This window comes from Aulonocara sp. 'chitande type north' Nkhata Bay, linkage group LG12 (assembly GCF_057382095.1).
Source record: "Aulonocara sp. 'chitande type north' Nkhata Bay isolate Kocher_YH1m ecotype deep benthic linkage group LG12, A_spYH_male_GT1.1, whole genome shotgun sequence".
NCBI lineage: Eukaryota > Metazoa > Chordata > Actinopteri > Cichliformes > Cichlidae > Aulonocara > Aulonocara sp. 'chitande type north' Nkhata Bay.
Window position 1 is genome coordinate 34,110,868 of NC_141355.1, and position 24,200 is coordinate 34,135,067.

General features: G+C 39.5%; 4 protein-coding genes across 5 annotated transcripts; 2 read left to right on the forward strand and 2 right to left on the reverse strand.

Moving 5' to 3' along the window:
• The first annotated feature begins 1,752 nt into the window (after positions 1 to 1,752).
• On the forward strand, positions 1,753 to 17,495 carry LOC147317881 (E3 ubiquitin-protein ligase TRIM35-like). 2 transcript variants are annotated; one of them, XM_086315270.1, is made up of 2 exons: positions 1,753 to 1,882; positions 14,642 to 17,495. In XM_086315270.1, exon 2 carries the CDS (start codon positions 15,099 to 15,101, stop codon positions 16,542 to 16,544), a length of 1,446 nt encoding a protein of 481 aa, XP_086171396.1. In that variant the 5' UTR covers positions 1,753 to 1,882; positions 14,642 to 15,098; the 3' UTR covers positions 16,545 to 17,495. The 2 variants fall into 2 exon arrangements, with proteins under 2 accessions (XP_086171396.1, XP_086171394.1); XM_086315268.1 differs by lacking the exon at positions 1,753 to 1,882 and adding an exon at positions 13,403 to 13,493.
• On the reverse strand, positions 9,761 to 11,899 carry LOC147317882 (E3 SUMO-protein ligase ZBED1-like). The gene is made up of 2 exons (XM_086312978.1): positions 10,891 to 11,899; positions 9,761 to 10,801 (listed from the first exon to the last, which is right to left on the reverse strand). The coding sequence occupies exons 1-2, from the start codon at positions 11,338 to 11,340 to the stop codon at positions 10,409 to 10,411; spliced, it is 843 nt and encodes a 280-aa protein (XP_086169104.1). The 5' UTR covers positions 11,341 to 11,899; the 3' UTR covers positions 9,761 to 10,408.
• LOC147317883 (E3 SUMO-protein ligase ZBED1-like) lies at positions 11,901 to 12,767 on the reverse strand. Its single transcript, XM_086257967.1, has one exon. It carries the CDS (start codon positions 12,765 to 12,767, stop codon positions 11,901 to 11,903), a length of 867 nt encoding a protein of 288 aa, XP_086114093.1.
• Positions 17,496 to 19,010: 1,515 nt separating the features above from the next.
• LOC147317884 (E3 ubiquitin-protein ligase TRIM35-like) lies at positions 19,011 to 21,633 on the forward strand. The gene has a single exon (XM_086315271.1). The coding sequence runs from the start codon at positions 19,151 to 19,153 to the stop codon at positions 20,585 to 20,587; it is 1,437 nt and encodes a 478-aa protein (XP_086171397.1). The 5' UTR covers positions 19,011 to 19,150; the 3' UTR covers positions 20,588 to 21,633.
• The last annotated feature ends 2,567 nt before the right edge of the window (positions 21,634 to 24,200 follow it).

The window sequence follows — 24,200 nt, forward strand, 5'->3', positions numbered from 1 at the left end:
ACCAACTGGCCGAGGCAGATGGCCACCCCATCCCAGAGCCTGGTTCTGCCGGAGGTTTCTCTCTTTTAAAAGTGAGTTTTTCCTTCCCACTGTCGCCAAAGTGCTTGCTCTAGGGGGTTGGAGTTTTTGTGCATTATTGTAGGGTCTTGACCTTACAATATAAAGCACCATGAGGGAAGTGTTGTTGGGGTTTGGTGCTGTTTCTTAACTCAAAATGTCCAATTACAACAGGACATTTTGAGTTGAGAAACAGCACCAAACCACTAGACAAAAGGAAATAAAAATTAATAATAAAAAAAACCCCTGAAAATTTAAATAGTTAAAAGTTGAAATGTAAATAGTTGGTTTTTCTATTATATGATTTATTTATTAGATTTTATGTGGAGTGAATAAATAAAAGTATATTTATGGTGCCTGCTAGAGACAAAGCACGTACAAACCCCAAAACACGTAAAAATTCCAAAACACGTAAAAACTCCATAGCATCTACAAAGGCTGTGTAATTTTGTAGATAATGTCATTGCCTTATGCTCACTGTCGGCAGGTGCAGAAATGAGGTTTTGCCAGGACACTGCTGTCACTAGCACAACAACAGTGGCCTCAATGGAGACAGAGAGACAGCTCCTGAACTTGCACAGACCTCTAACACAGTTGACCGTAACACGGAAATGCCAGTTGATATTTCACAGGAAACAACAGTCAACTTGCACAGCACAACAGAAGATTGCCCTGGTGCCAGATTTATCACTAATATCCAAAATACCAATAATGTCAAGGTTATTCAATTTAACATCTTTAAAAACCTGGAATTCAGTTTAATACGAAAAACCGAAAAAACAATTGTCATGCCCAATACTCCAATAGACAAGAAAGATCGTGATGACACTCAGGCTGTAGGAGAGGGAATGGGGTCTTTCAAGCAGTCACACTTCAACTGTGTAACTCCCTTGTCCTTATGGTGCATTGACACTACTGACACTTTTCAAAAGCAGTCTAATGTTAGAAGAGCTTTTATGTAAACTGTTTCTGTTGTTATTATTATTATCATCATTGTTATATATTTTATTAATTATATTTTTATTATGATGTTGATTTGGGTGACAATTATTTGACAAATATTATATAATATTAATTTTCTAAACATATTAACCATCCTTATGCTAAAAAAAAAACAACTTAAAAATATTTTTTTTCTTTTAAACTTGTGTATTGTTTGACTTCTAAAATGTTTGTATCAGGTGTAAAATTACTTTTTAACTAAAGTTGTTTTTAATGTGAGCAGCTCCTATCCGGTTGTTCAGTCTGACATCACTAGCCGTGTCTGGACCTAAACTCCGCTGCAGGTCCATATATCAAACGATCACTATGGCATTACTGAGAGTTGAAAAACTGTCTAAAGTCTTTCATCTTTAATAAAATGATCAGCGTTCTGCTCTACCAGGTGTAACAATTGAGTTTAACATCCAGGCATCCATGAAAACAGAATTTATGACATTTAACGGAGTTAGAAGTTAGCAGGGAGTTAGCTCGCTAGCTTCTATCTAAACACAATATAGCATGTCCTGACTGCTGGGTTTTGGAAACAAATTAAAACATACAGCTCTGTTATCACTTCCAGCTTAAATGAAGACAGAAAACTAAACAGCAGTGATGTTTGTAGGGTTATTGAAGTGGGCTAGCTGGTATATAATGATGTGCTACGTGACCGCTAGCAACACAGCTATGTTAGCATAATATAAACAAGCTAACTTTTTTCCACTCGATAAAAGTTAACGTGAGTGTTCTCGGTGGTCAGGAACAAATGTAATCGCATGGCAGGATGCTGTAAAAGGACCAAACTTCAGCCAGGAGAACAACTGAGATAATCCATCCACAATACGAAGTTAGTCATTCATATACTGCTGCATGGGATGGGCTGTAGTTACACCCTAAGGTTTTAAAAACTGAGCTTAAATAAATGATTTGCGGTAATAAAAGCCGAGGGAGGTCAACAGTGATCACTGACTGTTTTAGGAGCTTTTTGAGATTAAATAGAAGAAAATACATAACAATAAACATGTTAACTCATTCACTGCCAGCCATTTTCAAATCAGGTAACTCCCCACTGCCAGGGTTTTTGAGCATTTTTACTCATTTTTGAAGAGCCACAGAAAACTGTGTGTTATGATCATATAAACGCTGAACCTACCAAAATGAAGAACAGACTCTTCTTTCATCCATAAAAAAAGCTTGTTTCTACCATTTTCCATTCTTTAGTAATCAGCTGTAGAAGAGAGGTGGGTTCCACCAAAAATGCCTGTTTTGACCAAAAAAAGGGAGAAAACGAGCTTTTTGTGAAAAATACATTTCAAGCAGAAAAGTGCCTTTGACACTAATATTTCTTGCTTTGTGACACCTCTAACATATAACATAGTTTTTCACTTCTATAAAACAGAAATAACACTGAGAAAGGTTATGTTTTATCAAAACAATTTATTTACAAATATATGAAAAAATAAAATGTACATAGTACATTTATTTCTATAGCCATTGACGTCTATGGCAGTCAACGTAAGTTTTTCAATTGACGTCTATAGACGTCAATGGCAGTGAATGAGTTAACTCATTCACTGCCATTGACGTCGTAAGTTTTTCAATTGACGTCTATAGACGTCAATGGCAGTCAACGTAAGTTTTTCAATTGACGTCTATAGACGTCAATGGCAGTGAATGAGTTAACTCATTCACTGCCATTGACGTCGTAAGTTTTTCAATTGACGTCTATAGACGTCAATGGCAGTGAATGAGTTAACAACACAAAAGCCATATTTTTCAATTTTTTGATGCATTCATTTATTTATTGACAGTTCCGCTCAGTCGCGGAACTGAAGGTTAATGAGGCAACTTGCCGAAAAATGCAACGAGAATGGTGCTCGTTATGGCAAGACCTAGACCTACGAAGCTCACAAAGTTGCCAAAATCACTCTGTGATGCTTCCTCATGCCTCATCTCATGTTCATTCAACTCCTTTTGAATGATGTCCATCTTGTCATAAAGCCTTATATTTTGCTCTATGACAAGCTCGAGGCGCTCATCTATTCTCTCCATTGGCTCACTTTGGGGCTCCTGCGGGTCCATGTCTGAAAAGCACTCAACACAAAAGCCATATTAAATGCAGACTACTTTAGGCCTGGAAGTAGGATTCATCACGTCATCACTGAACAATCGAATTGGCTCGTTTAAAAAGAGGGAGGAGCAGATTGCACCGCCTAGCGTCTAGTCTTCCCCAGTGTTGCCAACTTAGCGACTTTGTCGCTATATTTAGCGAGTTTTCAGACCCCTTAGCGACTTTTTTTCTAAAAAAAAAGTCTCTAAAAAGACGTGAAAGCGCGTATCGCTTTTACTCTCAACAAGCAGCGGGTGCTGTAACGCAGTCAGTTCTTCTTTTACTCTTATGCTGTTTTGTGGATCACAAGGTTTAAAACTACTTATAAACACACACACAAAGTAACTCCACCAGAGTGCCTATTTCGGGTCACTTTTGACGGTCCAAGCCCGGGTAAAGGAGCAGGGTTGGAATTGTGACATAAAAAAAAACAATAATTGCTAAAAGACATTTAATTTGTAGTTCTAAATAAACTCTAAATGCATTTAGGACGTTTTTTACTCACTTTATGTCTCTTCCACGATGTTATTTCTCTCTCCAACAACATAGGTTACAATTAGATTAGCATGACCAATTATGCAAATTAGGCAATGACGTCATTTAGCGACTTCTAGCTACTTTTAGGACAACCGATAGCGATTTTCCTTACTGAGGAGTTGGCAAAACTGGTCTTTGCGGTCTTTCGTCAGTTGCGGCCTTTTCTCTCCCTGGTGTTTGAGAACGTGGAGGACAAAAGGATACCAAAGAATCGAAAACTATGACAAAGCTAAATACTCAAAGTTTGATAAGTTTTCAGCAATGATTATTTTAACTTTCTATAGTTGTCCTAAACGGTATAAATGGTAAATGGCCTGTATTTGTATAGCGCTTTTACTAGTCCCTCAGGGGGAGAAGCATAACATCTTTAGCTAGCAAGTAGAATTGGGTTAATTTACTGTCATTGTCTTTGGCAAACATAATTAAAAGTTAATTACTAAACTCTTACTGCCTATATTCTACTCAATAAAGTTCATCTTTTCTTATTCTGTTTTCATTCCGCCATTCTCTCTCTACAGTTTTTGAATTTACATACTGTAACGTACACGGCAGTTTTTTTCTGTACTTCTGCAACCTTTTCTTGGGTTTTCCTATAAGGTATTTGTAATTAATTAACATGAAATTTCCCCTTGTGGGACTAATAAAGGTATCTTATCTTATCTTAAAAAAAATTATTCTTTTTTTGGCTTTACTGGATTCCCACTCACGTAACTTGGCCATTATGCACTATCCAGTAAACAAAATGACTGAACAATATCTTAAATGTTTGAACATGAGCTAGTCATGCCATGTAACGTAATATTCATGTGCAGTATAGCAAGCTCACCTTATAGGGGTGTAAAACATGAGGCGTATGAAGTGATTGTTTAAATTACAGCAGTAGATGCCTGCAGCTGAAACGGTTTTCTGATCTGAACCTGACCCTACTGGTCACGTTTACGGTAATGTTACCAGATATGCGTTGTACTATAGGAAAACAGTGGTGGATCAGTGTGCAAAAAGCCCCCAAAAGAAGCACACAGCTTCTTTAGCTCAAACACTGTCTGATCTCTCTCTTAGATACTGTGCTGTTCCATCTAGTTATTGGTTATTGAGAAATGTTTGGTTATTAATTTATTAAGAGAGTGCAGCTGTTCGGTGAAGTAGGAAAATGCAAAACATGTTACTATAGCTGAATGCTGTGTAAAATACTAGTAATAAATCTAACTCCCATTTATGGCTTTTACTACTGTGGGGCTAAATAAAAAATTACAGACATAATGAAATCTGCTACAATTACAAAGCTTAAGTTTAAAAAAATTATTATTTATTAAGCATTTTTTTTTGCTCTTTTTAAAATTATTTTTGCTAATAATGGACTCAATTTTATATTCAAAGATCTATTAAACTTTTAAACCATTAAATCCAGGAAATTAAATGCTCGTAAATGTACGAGATCCTCTTTATTTCGTGCTAACAATGAAGGTTTCATAGAAGATTCCATAGGAACTGCTTGGGGTCATTTTCGACCCCACTTGTGGAGGAGTGGGGTAGTGATACAAAAACTGCATTTTTTTTTTTTAAATTAATGAAAAAATAAATAAAAATAGAAATGGCTTCATGTTACAAACATATTTTATGAGGAGTACCTGGAATATGAATATATTACAACTTTTCATTTTAAAGATTTTGAAGAAAAACAACCTGTGGGGTCATTTTTGACCCCACGTGTGCATCTAAGGGTTAAAGATTTTATGTGGAGTGAATAAATAAAAGTATATTTATGGTGCCTGCTAGAGACAAAGCACGTACAAACCCCAAAACACGTAAAAACTCCATAGCACGTACAAAGGCTGTGTAATTTTTAAAAGTTTACGCACTTTGGAATACAGTTACGTAAAGTCACAGTTGTTGGACAAAATAAATGTGAAAAATGTTGTTTTGTTTACCCTCGTGATTTTTGAAATGGTTTTATTTACAAACTTGTTTTTGTTTGCGGTCAGCTTTAATATATTTGGTGTCGTATTGGCCGTCTGATAAATTGATTTTGTGACTGTTTTGCTACATGGGGCCCACCCAGTGCCATAAATTAGCCAATTCAAACTAGAAGTAAGATGCAACTACAGAACCCAATGATAATGCCATTCCAACTTTTTAGCTCGTGTTGTACCCACAAAAAACTTGAAAGATGGGGCCCGGATGGATTTCTATGTACTTTGCCTAGTTGGGGTCCATTTAGTTCCCAGATTCTACCAATATAACACCGAGATGGGCTTATAAAATGGGGCCATTATGGAACCCGCGGACAATCACACTTAAAACCCACTTTTTAGTCTTTGTGGTGCCCACATGGTACCCACAAAAAGCTTGAAAGATGGGGCCCGGGGGGGTTTCTGTGTACTTTGCCCAGTTGGGGCCCATTAGTTCCCAGATTTTACCAACATAGCACCTATATGGGCATTTAACATGGGGCCATTACGGAACCTGTGGACAATCCTATATGGGGCCCATTTTTCAGCCCATTTCCAAACCATATGGGCCCCACATATAAATGTTGGCTGGGAAAGTGTTCTGGACAAACTTACTCAGGTTAGGAAGCCTTTCGAAACACTCTGTCGGAAAATCAACTTTTAAAAGAGGATTCAAAGACAGCCAGACAGCAAGTCAAACAGCTGTTGGCCCAAATTTCACTGATGCTACCAAGCTGGAACAATATGGGATCCAAGCTGAGGAAGAAAAAGAGGAACAGACTTGTTCAGATCAGGAAAAGACCAGCATCTTTGACCTTGAGATGAACCGTCTGAAAGAGCAGCTTAGGCAGAGGGACAGTGAAATCCTGATCCTGAAACAGGAGAAGGACGGCCTGTCTGCCGAGCTCGCAAAGCTTCAGAAACACGAGGCCCCTCTGAAAGAAACTCAGTGGAATCAGAAAACACAGACAGAAAATCTGGAGGAAGAAAAAGAGAAAGTCCTGGAAGATCAGAAACTGGTGAAGGACACAAAAGAAATGCAGAACAAACTGGACACGCAGAGAAAAGAATTAGCGGAGGCTAAGATGGAGATAGAAGACACGGCAACCCCAGAGTCCTCCTCATTAGAAATACAGGAGGTGAATCAGAGCGCTGAGAAGGGCGGAGTCAACACGAAAACACAGAACATGGGGAGAAGTTGTGTGTCCACAGAGTTATTCAGTTGGTGGTTTCACAGGCCATAGAAAAAGTCTCTTCTAAATACAAGACTCAGTGGTGCTGGCTTCTCTCCCGGACACATCTTTCTTTTACATGCAGGTCACTGATGTAGAATAGAATAGAATTTTATTAATCTTAATCTCTATGGGAAGGTCCATTTATTGGTCATTCTTCAGGATGTGGTTTCTGTGTCTGTTCTTTCTATCCTCACATGCAGCTCAACTTTAAAAAGCAGTGCAGCTGCATGGTTGCAGATGATTGTTTCATATATATACATACCGCTACACTAATGAAGGGCAGCACAATCAATCATGTCGATTCCTGATCTATTATGTTAAATGACATCAGTGCCATTTCAGTCCTAACTGTGCAGACCTGATCAATAATCTGAATGGAAACTGGTTCTTCTTTACACTGATGAACTGCTGATGTCTCTGACTGGATTGTCTGTTTGATTTGACACTTAAGTTATTGTGTAGTTACATTAGTACCATCAATCTGCCACCAGTGTGTGATTGTGCTTTATTTTGTAAATGGACTGGTACTTACATGGTACTTTTGTATTATATTTTCAAATTTTAAGTACATTTTACTAGAAGCCTCACTTACCCATTCACACTCTATCCTGTGCACTTTAATCCTAACATGCACACACAGTCATCAGGGTAAAATCAGGGTTCAGTATCTTGCAGGAGGAGGAGACAGGATTGAACTGCTGACTCTCTAATTAGCAGATGACTCACTGACACAAAGACTCACCATCCCTTTGAGTAGCACCCTTGCTGAAGCTCATTCACTCATTGAAGTGCCTCTGATAAAGTAGGTCTTACAGACGGTGACCATCTGAAGCTGAAAAAAGAGTAAAAGAACTCAGGTTATCGATGTGAAAACCTCCGATGTCACAAATCTGTCAAAGAAGTGGTGAATGCTGTGATTTACTACAGGGAGTGCAGAATTATTAGGCAAGTTGTATTTTTGAGGAATAATCTTATTATTGAACAACAACCATGTTCTCAATGAACCCAAAAAACTCATTAATATCAAAGCTGAATGTTTTTGGAAGTAGTTTTAAGTTTGTTTTTAGTTTTAGCTATTTTAGGGGGATATCTGTGTGTGCAGGTGACTATTACTGTGCATAATTATTAGGCAACTTAACAAAAAACAAATATATACCCATTTCAATTATTTATTTTTACCAGTGAAACCAATATAACATCTCCACATTCACAAATATACATTTCTGACATTCAAAAACAAAACAAAAACAAATCAGCGACCAATATAGCCACCTTTCTTTGCAAGGACACTCAAAAGCCTGCCATCCATGGATCCTGTCAGTGTTTTGATCTGTTCACCATCAACATTGCGTGCAGCAGCAACCACAGCCTCTCAGACACTGTTCAGAGAGGAAGAAGGTGTCTTCCAGAAACTGGCAGTAGGACTGGGAGTTGAGCTTGACTCCATCCTCAACCCGAAAAGGCCCCACAAGCTCATCTTTGATGATACCAGCCCAAACCAGTACTCCACCTCCACCTTGCTGGCGTCTGAGTCGGACTGGAGCTCTCTGCCCTTTACCAATCCAGCCACGGGCCCATCCATCTGGCCCATCAAGACTCACTCTCATTTCATCAGTCCATAAAACCTTAGAAAAACCAGTCTTGAGATATTTCTTGGCCCAGTCTTGACGTTTCAGCTTGTGTGTCTTGTTCAGTGGTGGTCGTCTTTCAGCCTTTCTTACCTTGGCCATGTCTCTGAGTATTGCACACCTTGTGCTTTTGGGCACTCCAGTGATGTTGCAGCTCTGAAATATGGCCAAACTGGTGGCAAGTGGCATCTTAGCAGCTGCACGCTTGACTTTTCTCAGTTCATGGACAGTTATTTTGCGCCTTGGTTTTTCCACACGCTTCTTGCGACCCTGTTGACTATTTTGAATGAAACGCTTGATTGTTTGATGATCACGCTTCAGAAGCTTTGCAATTTTGAGACTGCTGCATCCCTCTGCAAGATATCTCACTATTTTTTACTTTTTTGAGCCTGTCAAGTCCTTCTTTTGACCCATTTTGCAGAAGATGCCAAAACCACTGATATCAAAATGTGTCCGATGAGATTTCTTTGAAAATGAGGTGAAAGTGAGAAAAAAGAAAAAAAGAGCACCACCTGTGTAAGATTATGTTTCTGTAATGGTTCATTCATGAAAGTAAACATCCTCTTTAACTGAAATCATATTTTAATGCTAAAATATATATTGTTGTTTTTGTCGATGATTTTTCAAATGTTTATTTTTACCAAAAGCTTAGAAAATTATAAAGAGCATTATTATGTTTGATCAGGATGATCACAGTTACTGTGACAAAATCCTGAGTTTTCTCTCAATCAAAATATCAAAGCCTGGCTGCTCTTTTATGTGTCTGTAAACTCAGAAGAATTTTCTATTTTATTTTACTGACATATTTTCTGGAAGTTACATGTGGGCAAAAATCCACAGAGTGAGAAGTATAACATTAATAATATCATAAAGAAGAAACCAAACATGACTGTAAACGACCTACGACAGACCCGATGACACATTTGTGCTTTTCAGCATCTTTAACCACTTTTATTGCACATTTGCTGTCACAGCACACCTCAGCTGCAGCTTCCCTGCTGCCAGCCACACGAACACAACAACAACATTCAGTCCGGACTCAATTCATTGTTTTATGCTGGAGAGGTGTGATTGTGGATGCCACTCAGCTGCGTCCGCCTCACCTGCAGCGGCACCGCAGATCAGGCCCCACCACAATGACATAAAGAGACATAACAAAAGTAGAAAGAGCCAACTCCAGAGAAATGATGCAATAAGATTGGAAACAAAGTAGGGCTGAACGATTATGGAAAATAATCTAATTGCGATTTTTTGCCCCAATATTGCGATTGCGATGCGATATGCGATTATTTTTTAAGGTCTTTGTCTTCTGTATTATTAAACAAAGACAAGCAATACATCATATAGTATGGCCAATACTATATTACATTAATTTTAAACTGTTCTTTCCTGGAAGACAGACCTCTGTTATGATGACATGAGGTGATGCATGAATTGATGACTGACATTTTTATTTAACTTCTTCAATCACAACAGTATATTTGAACATACACAATAGTTTATTTTTAGCTTACAAACATCTGAGCATAAAGTGCTGACAAGGAACCCTGGTGTAAACATTAAAATGAAAGTCAGTACAATGTGCAGATTGCAGAAATATAAATAAAATAAATCAGTGGCTTTACCACACTCAGTTTTTCGACATCTGTGAACTACTAGACAGTCATTAAATTAAAAAATAATATTAAATAAATAAAACTAATAAATAAAAAATACACACATCTTACTGATCTCTGCAGTCAGTAACATTACACATAAGGTGCAAACATAATAACAATTGTGTAAACACACACACAAACACGCCTTTAAATTAAAACTGGCTGAACATCTTGATTATCTGCAGTAAGTAACAGCAACACAGCACAAACTAAAGTGCACAATGAGTATGGCTCAGCTAGCCATAATCATCCTAGCTCACAGGTTTTTTGCTAGGAAGACTAGCATATCTACTTTTGCTGGCTTTAAGGATGAGCGAGTGCAGGTCACTATATTCCCTCCAGTGCTGAACAGACGCTCTGAGGGGGCACTTGTGGCTGGCACACACAGATATTTGCGGGCCATCTTGCACAGTCGTGGAAAGTGAATGTTGTGCACCTTCCACCAGGCTAAGGGATCATCCTCTCCGTCAATGACAGGGGTCAACAGGTAACTATTCAACTCTGCCTCCACGACATCTTCAAGTGGCAGAGGCAAAGCTGAAGAGGCCGCACTGGTTTTAAAAAGACTACCAATAGTCTTCTTTGCCTTTCCCCCAGAGGCCTGTGCACTTGGAGAATTTTGAGCAGTTTCAGTGCGAGACCTCTTCTCCTGCCAGATGGGAAGAGAGACATTAGTTTTGCAGTTAGCTTATTTTTAAATATTATGTGTTTGTGGAAATATAATTTTCAAGGATTTACCTGATTATGTGTACGTCTAGCCGATTCCACCATTTCTGTCTTCAGTCGGGCCTTAATGGCAGGAAGGTTGTCTGCGCTGATGTATTGCGTTTTGAACCTAGGGTCCATGAACGACGCAACATCCAAAAGCTCCTGGGTGTTGAGGTCACTATACTTGTCGTTGAGGTATGCCAGGACCTTGGTTTTAATTGATCTAGTCAGATCAGTGTCCGCAGCATCTTCAGCCAAGACTGATGTTGCCAGAAGATGGAGAACTGGCTTGAGGTAGGAGATGCTCACATACTCTTCTCCAGAAAGAGCATCAGTAAATTCGGAGAGAGGATGCAGTGCCTTATGAATGGACTCCAACACTTCAGCATCCTGCCAGGTTGGGATGAGGGAGCGTGCATGTCGGTCACCTGTCAATACCTGCGATATGGCTTTCATCTGTTCCAGCACTCTGGCAATCATTTTCTCTTTGGACCCCCATCTTGTAGGGCACTCAGTAATGAGAGAGTGCTCAGGAAGCTTAAGCTCCTTCTGTGCCTCAGTGAGAGCTGCCTTTTTCTTCCAACTGTGCGAGAAGTGCCCCACCAACTTCTTGCACAGCCCAATTGCTCTTGATACTCTACCATCTTTGATTGCATTTTCTGGAGGGAAAAAAAAATAAAGTAAAAAGTAAAATTAGTGTTAGACATACAATTGCAGTTATGATGCAAGGTTTCACCATTTCTCTCTCTCTCTCTCAAATTCAAAGTTGCTTTATTAGCATGACTATGGGAACAGTGTTGCCAAAGCTATTGTTACATACATCATGACATACAAGAACATAAGACCATAAGACAAAAACAAAAAAGAAAATACATAAGAAGAGGTGGGTACATCAGGGTGGGGTTGACATAACATATCTAGAATTAACAGCAGTAAAGAACAAGATAAATAATAGTGTGGTGTGTTTGTAGGAGAGAGTGATACACAGGCTCGCACATACATGCATGCACACGCACACACTCTCTCTCTCTCTCTCTCTCTCACGGCAGTAACTTACCAATAGCAAGATGTAATCTGTGTCCGAAACACTGGAGCCTGGTCCATTCGTTCAGCTGTGCTGCTTTCACCATATTTGACGCGTTGTCCGTCGTTATGCAGACAAGGTTGTCTTCAGGGAGATCCCAACACGCAAGCCCCTCTCTCAGGCCAGCAGCAATGTTTTCCCCTGTGTGGTCTTCGGGGAAGTAGGCCGTTTGTAGGCTGCGAGCTTCGAGGTGGAGGTCTTCGGTAATGTAATGCACCGTCAGACTTTGATAGGGCTCTGCTGTACGGCTTGACCACATGTCTGTTGTCGCCGCAAAAAACTCAACAGCCTTTAACTCCGCTGCGACCCTCCGCCTACATTGCATATGTAGCTCGGGTATTGCAGTCTGACTGAAATACGTGCGGGAGGGCATTCTGTACCTCTTATCCAGTGTAGTTACCAAATTATTGAACCCAGGCTTGGTCACCGTATTGACGGGCATCATGTCTTTCGCGATGCAGTGGGTTACTGCTTTGGTGATTTCCACGTGCCGTTTTGAAGTGCGTTCATATGGCGTAACACCGTCAAACAGTTCGGTCAGTGATCCTTGCCGAGTAACGTTACTAGGTTTATTCTGCACACTACTAGATTTTTTAGCCATACATCTACCATACTCTGTTTTGTGCCGAGTCTTAAGGTGCTGGTACAAATTCGTAGTGTTTCCGCGAGATGTAGAAACTCTACCAAGACAGGTTTTACACAGTACCTGACTCTGTGCGACATCATCTGTTTTAAACCCAAAATATTCCCACACGGCTGATGTTCCATTCCTCTTTGGTACTAGCATCCCCGCAGGCTCTGGTTCTGTTGAACCTGAGGCCATTGTGTAGGCTACAGCTTTGCTTGCTAGTTCACTCTCGGTAGACTGTTTCAAAACTTTGCTCCCCGTGTCACGTGACCAGAGTGCAGCCTCTGTGGTTAGACAATCTCGTTTGATCATATCACATGTTTTACTCGCGCATGTCACGTAAACGGAGTATAATCGCAGCGTATAATCGCAGCCTTTGCGGTTAGAAAATTGCACTTGATCATGTCGCGATATTATCGCAAATGCGATATATCGTTCAGCCCTAAAACAAAGGCAGTGGGGGACAGAGTGAATGAAGAGAAGTCGTCTCAGTGTTGTCACTGACTGGAGAAAGAAGATCGCAGAAGTTTAGAGTGTCTCCAGCTCATTTCATTGATGCCTCATCTGACTTGTTGGTATCTAAATCGGCTACAAGGATTAGACATGTAAAGAGAAACTGAGGTTTCATGGTGGTGTCACAAGTGAAAGGACTGGTTATTTTTCACAGGCATCCAGCTGACAAAGGCAGTTACGTCATCATGGGAGCTTCTGTTCTGTATTGTATAGAGAAGAGTGAGTGAGTGGACCAGGTCATTGATTCCCAGGCCTGCTGAAGATCATGGTTTCCCAGTGGTAGTGTAGGCAGCACATGCGCATATTCTATGATGTGATTTGTACTGTTGCGGGGTAGACTGAGGCATCCCTAAAGACTGATACATCAGGTCCTGGGCAGCAGGAGAGACGTCATGACAAGAAGAGATGGTACTGAAACAGTTCTAGTTTTACATTTCTCTGAGACTTTTGCAACATCAAAGATGGTGGATGAAGTAGTACAGTTGGTGCACTCTTACTTTACTCAGATATGTAGAAAAAGGATGAGAAATAATATTTATCACATCATCATTGTTATTACTGTCAACAGTAGTTATCAAAGTAATATATATTAACAAAAACATCCCTATCATTATCTGTATTATTTCATGCTGTGTTAAAAATAATTACATGCACTTTACAACATTCAGTTCAGGTCATGTTTGTTTAGCATTAGCATGCAGAAATGCCTTCAGGTAATCTTTTACCGTGCAGTATTAGAACAGGCTGAACTAGACAAACATTTTTATGGAATGAAACATGAGTGCGATACAACAAAGCTGCTCACCCTGAAAAAAGTAACTGCCACCTTAATGAAGCGGATGACACAAAGTACATACTAAGAGCTATAATGTAACAAATGTTCTTTTCTTATTAATGATTTCTAATGAACAGGGAAATCAAACACACTATAAACTGAGAAAAAGCATTTAGGCGGAATAAAGTCTCTAAAAATTATCTGATCAGTTTCAGGCTTGGTTGTTTGATATATTCTCAGAACAGAGAATAAGATATTAAACTGATAACTGGTGCATCTTTCACCTTTGTTTGGATAAAATGCTGGTTTGGGAAAAAAAGAAATCATGCCACCTCACACTTTACCAGTTTACCTACTGCATGTTGTTTAGAACATTTTCACATTAATCCTAGTGAAGAGTGATGCAGTGGTGAGTCCTGTCACTTGTTAGGGTTGTAAATCCTTGATTATTTATTTAAATTATTTGATAAAGCTGTTTTAATTATTCTATTTATACACAATGCAAATGTGCTCATGAATGAGTTGGCTCTCTGTGTTTTGAGGGCCATAAGCTTCGTCCGGCGCTATGCCTGTGCTGAAATATTGACGTGGATGTAGATCGCTTGAGGTTCCTTTTTTGCTGCATGCTTACACATACACTGATAATGGTTAGAATAAGTCTTTCTAGGTCAGGAAGTCCAAACAAGATGCCCTGAACTGGGCCTTAAAATCAGCTGAGGGATAATATTAGATGATCAAGGCTACATAGGGTTGTTTTTCTTCTTTGTCTTTCTGATTCCAGGAGGAGCAGATACGAGGCGAGGTCGGACTGAACGGAGTGGATTGGAAGGGAGTTCAAACACATGCAAGTTAGGTTAACTAACTATCTCTATTTGTTAACCCTGGCACAGATTGTTGATCTGCCGAGTAACCTGTCTTTAAAACAGCAGCGTGAATGATCAGTATTTCTGCACAACTTCACTGACACAGAGAGGCTATCAGCATGTCTGATGCAGAATTTCTTTAACACCGTGAGAAACTGCACCATCTAGTGGTGACAGAGTGAAATGTCAGGGTGATTGATATCAGCTCCACCCATAACAGAGTAAATGAAACCTAAAGATTCACTTCGAGGATCACCCGGGAACTCATTACAGTAAAGGTTGGGATCTGTACGGACGAATACAATTTAGTTCAAAAGTCAGAGTGACTGTATTTCGGTGAGTCTTTTCCTTTAAGTAATCTGTAAATTATCAGGGATGGCTGAGAAATTGCTTTTAGGTTACTTGAGTTGCCATGTGTGTTCAGAGACTTTCAGAGATCCTGTGTCTCTGAGCTGCAGCCACAGCTTCTGTTCAAGCTGCCTGCAGAAATTCTGGGAACAAACTAAAAACAAAAACTGTCCCATTTGTAAAAGAAAATCTTCAAAGGATGAAGCATCCATGAATTTTGCTCTGAAAGAACTTGCTGACTCCTTTGCTAAGACACACAGTGAGAGCTCATGTGAGACAGAAAAAGAAAAGGAGGAAGAGAAGGAGGAGGTGGTGTGTGATAAACATCCAGACGTCCCTTACTGGTACTGTGAGGATGAAGACAGAGCTGTGTGTCCTGTGTGTGACTTTTCTCTCCACCAGAGTCACAAAGTGGTTCCTGTAGAAGAAGCAGTCAGTGACCTGGAGGAGCAGCTGAAATCTGACTTAAAGTCTCTGCAGGACAAGAGGAACAAATACAAACAAGTGGAGGAAACATACAATGAAATGAGGGAACACACGAAGAAGCAGCTGTTGTCCACAGAGAGGCAGATCAGAGCAGAGTTCAACAAGCTCCAGCAGTTCCTGAAAGAGGAAGAGGAGTCCAGACTGGCAGCTCTGAGGGAGGAAGAGGAGCAGAAGGGGAGGACTATCAGCAGAGAGATGAAGATGATTGAGGAGCAGATCTCCTCTCTGTCAGACAGCATCTCTGCTGTTGAAGAAGAGCTGCAGAAACACAGCGTGCCATTCCTCAGCAGTTATAAAGACACTCAGAGCAGAGCCAGAGCCCAGAGCTCAGTGTCAGATCCACAGCTGGTCTCAGGAGCACTGATAGATGTGGCCAAACACCTGGGCAACCTGTCCTTCAGAGTGTGGGAGAAGATGAAGGAGAAGGTCCACTTCAGTCCTGTCATTCTGGACCCAAACACTGCAAGTGGCTGTCTCTATCTGTCTGATGATCTGACCAGTGTGAGATGTGGAGACACAAAGCAGCAGCTTCCTGATAATCCAGAGAGAAACACTAATTATGCCACTGTTTTTGGCTCTGAGGGCTTCAGCTCAGGGAAACACAGCTGGGACGTGGAGGTGGGAGACCATCCTGAGTGGATTGTGGGTTTAGTTAAAGAGTCAGTTGACAAAAATGAGCCATTTGTTTCACCAGAATATGGAGTCTGGTGTTTAACACATCACAGTGGGGAGTACACCAATGGTGCTGGTCAGACTGTGACAGTGAAGAAGAGTCTCCAGAGGATCAGAGTCCAGCTGGACTATGACAGGGGGGAGGTGTCCTTCTATGACCCTGAAGACATGACTCACATCTACACTCACAGACACACTTTCACTGAGAAACTCTTCCCATTTTTTGAGGTTGGAGAAGCAGGAGACGCCAAAACCTCTGATATCAAAATCTGTCAGACTGAGATTTCTGTGAAAACTGCAACGACGTCTCTGTGAATTCTTTTTTCTTTTCTCTTGTTTCAAATTTTCTCGTTGTTTGTTACAGCTTGTTTTGTGGTTGTTTGTTTTTCAGTTTCGGCTACTCCTGTTGTTATTTTTTATGAGAGAAATTTCAGAAAGAAAAATTTAGCACCTGAAGCAATTTATACAATAAGATACAAATTATTTTCAAAACACAGAGTAAAACAAAATCATAAATGTAATATTTTTTGTTTTGTTGCAAATTCAGTTTGAAGGTGTTTAAAGCCATTAAGTGTTCATGAAACTGTTTTTAAACATTTAATCAGTATAAAATAGATGTGACATTGATAAACAAGCTCTGATAAATGTCACTTTCTTTACCTTTATCAGTTATTTAGATCCATATCAGCTAATAACAGCATCGTGACAATTTGTGCTTCTAATGTCTCCTTTTAATACTTAACTGTCAGTGATTCATTTAAGTGATTTGCTTCATTTAAATGTGTTTCTTATAGCATGTTCTCCATTATGTTGCAAAATAAACCAAACTGTGTAGGTTGTCATAATAATTCAGCCATGTTTTTCTTTAAAATGTGTCATTGCAGAATAATGTTGACTGTCTGACATTTATTCAGTTGTATTCATACAAACTAAAGTTCATTATTGTTCCTAAGTTCTGTGTAAATTGCTTTGTCAGATACAGACACTGTTTTCTTTGCTACTGACTGACCCAAAGCATTTATTTCATAATTGTTGAACATTTGTACAGTTGGAGCTGCTGTTTGTTCCAGTGTGTTTCTGTGAACTCTCACTTCATATTCCAGATCACATCAGCACATTCAGCATTTGGTCTTGTTAACTGTGGATTTCCTGTTTTTCACCTGCAGAGCAAATATGATGAAAATGTTGGAAACACGAGTTCACTGATTTCCTGGATTATTTTCCGTCAATAAATACATCAAAGCCTGTCTGATGTGTCTGTAAACACAGAAAGACGCTGAACTTTCTATTTAAACTGTCATTTTATTGATAACACCTTAACACATTTTCTTGAAGTTAGTGAAACACGTGTAGCATATAAGAGAATAAAGCATCTAATCTGAGGAAACAGAACTAGAGGATTAATAGTGTTATACAGAAGAAATCCAAAAGTGTCAATAAGAGATAAAAGGAAAGTAAGAGGAGGACACTTCATGTAGTTTATGTGCAGGGCTGCACAAACAGCCTCTGTTCAATTTCTGATGAACTGCGGATGTCTCTGACTGGACTTTCTGTTTGATTATGTTTGTTCCTTTATTTGTTTTTACTTTGACTACAAGTGGCAGATGGCTGCCCACTCCCTGAACTTGGTTCTGCTGGAGGCTTCTTCCTGCTAAAGGGGAGTTTTTCCTTCCCACTGTTGCCAAAGCCCAAAATCATAGAGAGTCATACGACTGTTGGGATTTTCTCTGTTTTCTTGGTATTATTGTAGGGTCTTTCCCTTACAGTATAAAACTTCTTAAGGCGAATGTTGTTCTGATTTAGCATCATATAAATAAAAGTTAATAGAATTACAGGCTTAGTTAACAGGAAGGAAGAATATCCTGCTTTACCAAAGTTAGACATTTGGTGTTTCTAATATAACAATAGACAACATACAGATGTTGTTGGTCAGACTGTGACCCTGAAGACATGACTCACATCTACACTCACAGCTCACAGAGACACTTTCACTGAGACACGTTTAATATTTGGAAAGCAGGAGATGCCAAAACAGTCTAAGGGAGTTTTCATCATAGTTCAGTGAGATCTCAGTAATTTTCTGTTTTTTGGTTTTTATTTTTGGTTTATTTTTAATTTTTGTGTAAATGGGTATCATATTCTATCAACGTGTCCTTCAGAGTGTGGGAGAAGATGAAGGAAAAGGTCCACTTCAGTCCTGTCATTCTGGACCCAAACACTGCACACTGTTGTCGCTATCTGTCTGATGATCTGATCAGTGTGAGACTTGGATTTAAAAAAACAGCAGATTTCTGACAATCCACAGAAAAACATTAAGTATCCCGACGTTTTTGGCTCTGAGGGCTTCAGCTCAGGGAAACACAGCTGGGAGGTGGGAGACCACCCTGAGTGGAGTGTGGGTTTAATAAAAGTGTCAGCTGACAAGAATGAATCATTCATTTCACCAGAAACTGGAACCTGGTGTTTAAATTATGAGAGTGGAAAATACACTGATGTTGTTTATCAGACTCTAAGAGTGACGAAGAGTCTCCAGAGGATCAATGACCGTCCCCAAGAGAAGCATTTATTAATGACAGCTCAGTGCAGCCTAAGTTCAAACCAGAATTTAAAAAGCGACGCATATTAATGTTGGTTCAGTCACATTTCTCTCTGAAGCATAGAGACTATCGGCGGTAGTCTGGTGGTGTATTCAACATCTATATCACAGACACAGCGCCATCTAGTGAGAATGTAATAAAATAGCAAGTCCATTACTATCAGCTCCGCCCCTAACAGAGTAAATGAAACTTAAACTCATTGTCGACCACGCTGGAGACGCCTTCACATTAAAACCTGCGCTCTGTACCGAAGAGCACAATTTGGCGGCATTATCAAGCAAAGAGGTCGTATTTCGGTGAGTCATTGAAACCAAACCCTGGAAAATGGCAGAGAAAGTCGCACTTTTTGAAAACTATCTGAGCTGCCATGTGTGTTCAGAGACTTTCAGAGATCCTGTGTCTCTGAGCTGCGGCCACAGCTTCTGTTCAAGCTGCCTGCAGAAATTCTGGGAACAAACTAAAAACAAAAACTGTCCCATTTGTAAAAGAAAATCTTCAAAGGATGAACCATCTATAAACGTTTCTCTCAAAGAACTTGCTGACTCCTTTGCTAAGAAACACAGTGAGAGCTCACCTGAGGCAGAAAACGAGAAGGAGGAGGTGGTGTGTGATAAACATCCAGACGTCCCTTACTGGTACTGTGAGGATGAAGACAGAGCTGTGTGTCCTGTGTGTGACTTTTCTCTCCACCAGAGTCACAAAGTGGTTCCTGTAGAAGAAGCAGTCAGTGACCTGAAGGAGCAGCTGAAATCTGACTTAAAGTCTCTGCAGGACAAGAGGAACAAATACAAACAAGTGGAGGAAACATACAATGAAATGAGGGAACACATGAAGAAGCAGCTGTTGTCCACAGAGAGGCAGATCAGAGCAGAGTTCAACAAGCTCCAGCAGTTCCTGAAAGAGGAAGAGGAGTCCAGACTGGCAGCTCTGAGGGAGGAAGAGGAGCAGAAGGGGAGGACTATCAGCAGAGAGATGAAGATGATTGAGGAGCAGATCTCCTCTCTGTCAGACAGCATCTCTGCTGTTGAAGAAGAGCTGCAGAAACACAGCGTGCCATTCCTCAGCAGTTATAAAGACACTCAGAGCAGAGCCCAGAGCTCAGTGTCAGATCCACAGCTGGTCTCAGGAGCACTGATAGATGTGGCCAAACACCTGGGCAACCTGTCCTTCAGAGTGTGGGAGAAGATGCAGGAGAAGGTCCACTTTAGTCCTGTCATTCTGGACCCAAACACTGCAAACTGCTGGCTCTATCTGTCTGATGATCTGACCAGTGTGAGGAATGGAGACACAAAGCAGCAGCTTCCTGATCATCCAGAGAGAAACACTAAGTATCCCACTGTTTTTGGCTCTGAGGGTTTCAGCTCAGGGAAACACAGCTGGGAGGTGGAGGTGGGAGACCATCCTGGCTGGCTTGTGGGTTTAAGTAAAGAGTCAGTTGACAGGAAGGGAGAGATTTTTGTTTCACTAAAATATGGAATCTGGTGTTTAAATCATGGCAGTGGAAAATACACTAATGGTGATGGTCAGACTGTGAGAGTGAAGAAGAGTCTCCAGAGGATCAGAGTCCAGCTGGACTATGACAGGGGGGAGGTGTCCTTCTATGACCCTGAAGACATGACTCACATCTGCACTCACAGAGACACTTTCACTGAGAAACTCTTCCCATTTTTCAGTATTGGAAAGGCAGGAAATGCCAAAACCTCTGATATCAAAATCTGTCAGACTGAGATTTCTCTGAAAACTGCAACGACGTCTCTGTGAACTTTTTTTCTCTTGTCTCATCCTTTTAGTTACAGCTTGTTTTGTGGTTGTTTGTTTTTCAATTTAGGCAACTCCTGTTTTTATTTTTTAGGTAAGAAATTGCAGAAAGAAAGATTTGTATCTGAAGCATTTTATACAATGTGATAAAAATCATTTTCAAAACACAGTAAAATTAAAGGATAAAAGTAATTTTTGCTTTGTTTTCTTGCAAATTCAGTTTGAAGGTCCTTAAAACTTTATATTTATTTGTTCTTTTTTTGGTTGATTTTTTCCTTTTTTGACAAATATATAGCAGTTTCAAGTCATTGGGTGTTCATGAAACAGTTTTTACACATTTAAACAGTGCGAAGTTGAACAAACTTCCATGTGTCAGACATTGATGAACAAGCACTGATAAATGTCACTTTCCTTTCCTTCATCAGTTATTTAGATCCATATCAGCTAATAACAGCATCGTGAAAATTTGTGTTTTAATGGTTTCAAAATGATAAATAGACTTGACTTAAATAATCCTAATGTCATCTTTTAAAACTTAACTGTCAGTGATTCATTTAAGTGATTTGCTTCATTTAAATGTGTTTCTTATAGCATGTTCTCCATTATGTTGCAAAATAAACCAAACTGTGTAGGTTGTCATAATAATTCAGCCATGTTTTTCTTTAAAATGTGTCATTGCAGAATAATGTTGACTGTCTGACATTTATTCAGTTGTATTCATACAAACTAAAGTTCATTATTGTTCCTAAGTTCTGTGTAAATTGCTTTGTCAGATACAGACACTGTTTTCTTTGCTACTGACTGACCCAAAGCATTTATTTCATAATTGTTGAACATTTGTACAGTTGGAGCTGCTGTTTGTTCCAGTGTGTTTCTGTGAACTCTCACTTCATATTCCAGATCACATCAGCACATTCAGCATTTCGTCTCGTTAACTGTGGATTTCCTGTTTTACACCTGCAGAGCAGATATGATGAAAATGTCGGAAACATGAGTTCACTGATTTCCTGGATTATTTTCTGTCAATAAAAATATCAAAGTCTGGCTGCGTTTTGATTTGTGTTTAAACATAGAAGAAAATTTGATCTCTTAATTTTTATTGTTTAATTCTTACTGTATTCAAACTGTCCTTTTATTGGTAACACATTAACACATCTTGTTGAAGTTAGAGAAACACGTGCATCACCTAAGAGAATAAAGCAATAATCTGAAGAATCAGAGAATTTAAGGATTAATATTATTATACAGAAGAAATCTAAAGTAGCAATAAGAGACAAAAGGAAAAGTAAGAGGAGGAAACTTCATGTAGTTTATGTGTAGGGCTGCACAAAAAACCTGTGTTTATTATTTAATCGTTGATAATTCAAACAGAATGATGATTTATTAGAGGCATCAGTGCCATTTTAGTCCCCACTGTGCAGCCCTGATGTTGTTGGTCAGACTGTGACAGTGAAGAAGAGTCTCCAGAGGATCAGAGTCCAGCTGGACTATGACAGGGGGGAGGTGTCCTTCTATGACCCTGAAGACATGACTCACATCTGCACTCACAGAGACACTTTCACTGAGATTCGTGTAATATTGGAAAAGCAGGAGATGCCAAAACAACTGATAATAACCTGTTTTAGACTTTTAGAACTTTTCATTGTAGTTCAGTGAGATCTCAGTGAATTTCTTTCCTTTGGTTCATTTTACATTTTTGTGTAAATTATTGTGAATGTATTTGTTTCATCTTTCAATCTTTAATCAATCCCATCAATTTCTTTCTATGTGAGAAAACACTAAAATATCTCTTGGAGTAACTGAAATGTACAACATGAACTGCTGATGACTGAAACACAGAACAGTCATGTGTTCATTTCTTGTCATTTAAGGTCAAGAGCCGTCACTACAGGCCTGCAGGCAGAAATCTGAGAAGCCTGATCTGAAACTTTTCTGTTAGTCACTGTGATTTGGAGCGACTAAAAGTGATCAAAAACCATTTAAATAACAATTTGACTAGTTCATCTTTTGGTTGTTTCAGTGGCTGAAACACTAAAAATAACGTTTTTTTTCTCCTTTTTTGGACACCTGCTGTATTTGAAAGCAATTTGAGTCTTTTTAATTATTATTGTTGCATGGAGGATTTACAAAACTCACTGAAGATGTTATAATGAAAACACTGAACATTTGAAAACCTCATCAGGCAAGTCTTGATACAAATACTGAAGCTGAGAACATTTCCTCTGTATTTGTATTTGATACTAATTAGTCTTATTAACTGTGGAGTTCAAGTTTTTCTCCTGATGAACAAAAATTGTGAAAATATCAGCAAAACAAGTTCATTAATCTCCTGCTTTTTTTTCTGTCAGTTAAATACATCAAAGCCTGTCTGATGTGTCTGTAAACACAGAAGGACGCTGAATTTTCTATTTAAACTGTCATTTTATTGATAACACCTTAACACATTTTCTTGACGTTAGAGAAACACGTGAAGCATGTAAGAGAACAGAGCAATAATCAGAAGAATCAGAGAACTAGAGGATTAATATTATTATACAGAAGAAACCCAACATGACAATAAGAGACAAAGGGAAAGACTATGACAGGGGGGAGGTGTCCTTCTATGACCCTGAAGACATGACTCTGATCTACACTCACAGAGACACTTTCACTGAGAAACTCTTCCCATTTTTTGAGGTTGGAGAAGCAGGAGACACCAAAACCTCTGATATCAAAATGTGTCCGATGAGATTTCTTCAAAAATGAGGTGGAAGTAAACAACCCACGACAGACCCGATGACACACTTATGCTTTTCAGCATCTTTAACCACTTTTATTGCACGGTTGCTGTCACAACAGCTGCAGCTTCCCTGCTGCCAGCCACACATACACAACAACAACATTCACTCTGGACTCAGTTCATTGGTTTATGCCGGAGAGGCGTGATTGTGGATGCCGCTTTGATGTGTCTGCCTCACCTGCAGCGGCACTGCAGATCAGGCCCCGCCACAATGAAAAAAAGAGACATAACAAAAGTAGAAAGAGCCAACTGCAGAGAAATGATGCACTAAGGTTGGAAACAGAGGCAGTGGGGGAAAGAGTGAAAGACACCCTAAGAAGAGAAGCTGACTCCGTGTTGTCACTGGCTGGAGAAAGAAGATGGCAGATGTTTACAGTGTCTCCAGCTCATCTCAGTGATGCCTCATCTGACTTGTTGGTATCTAAATTGGCTACAAGGATTAGACATGTAAAGAGAAACTGCAGTTTCATGGTGGTGTCACAAGTGAAAGGACTGGTTCATCTTCCCAGATATCCAGGTGATGAAGGCAGTTACGTCATCACGGGACCTTCTATTCTATATTGTATAGATAAATGTCTTTGACAGAAAATTTAAACATAATATTTTCATGTTACCTGAAGGTTGTACTGGACAGTAAGTCCAGTTTAAAGATATTACTTTGAATTGAATTGAATACTTTGAAGTGATGCATCTTTCCCAAATAATAAATTATTGGTCTTTAAACCTTTATTTGGATAAAATGCTGGTTTGGCAAAAAAATAAAAAATAATAATAATGTCACAGCACTCTTTAGAGTTTACCTACCACTGCATGTTGTTTAGAACATTTTCAGATTAA

Bases quoted from the DNA above. Each gene is read 5' to 3' on its own strand.
- LOC147317882 (XM_086312978.1), bottom strand. From the start codon at position 11,340: ATGATTGCCAGAGTGCTGGAACAGATGAAAGCCATATCGCAGGTATTG. The intron at 10,802-10,890 runs GTAAATCCTTGA...CCCATCTGGCAG, and splicing joins CTAGACGTACACATAATCAG to GAGAAGAGGTCTCGCACTGA.
- LOC147317883 (XM_086257967.1), bottom strand. From the start codon at position 12,767: ATGGCCTCAGGTTCAACAGAACCAGAGCCTGCGGGGATGCTAGTACCA.
- LOC147317881 (XM_086315270.1), top strand. From the start codon at position 15,099: ATGGCTGAGAAATTGCTTTTAGGTTACTTGAGTTGCCATGTGTGTTCA.
- LOC147317884 (XM_086315271.1), top strand. From the start codon at position 19,151: ATGGCAGAGAAAGTCGCACTTTTTGAAAACTATCTGAGCTGCCATGTG.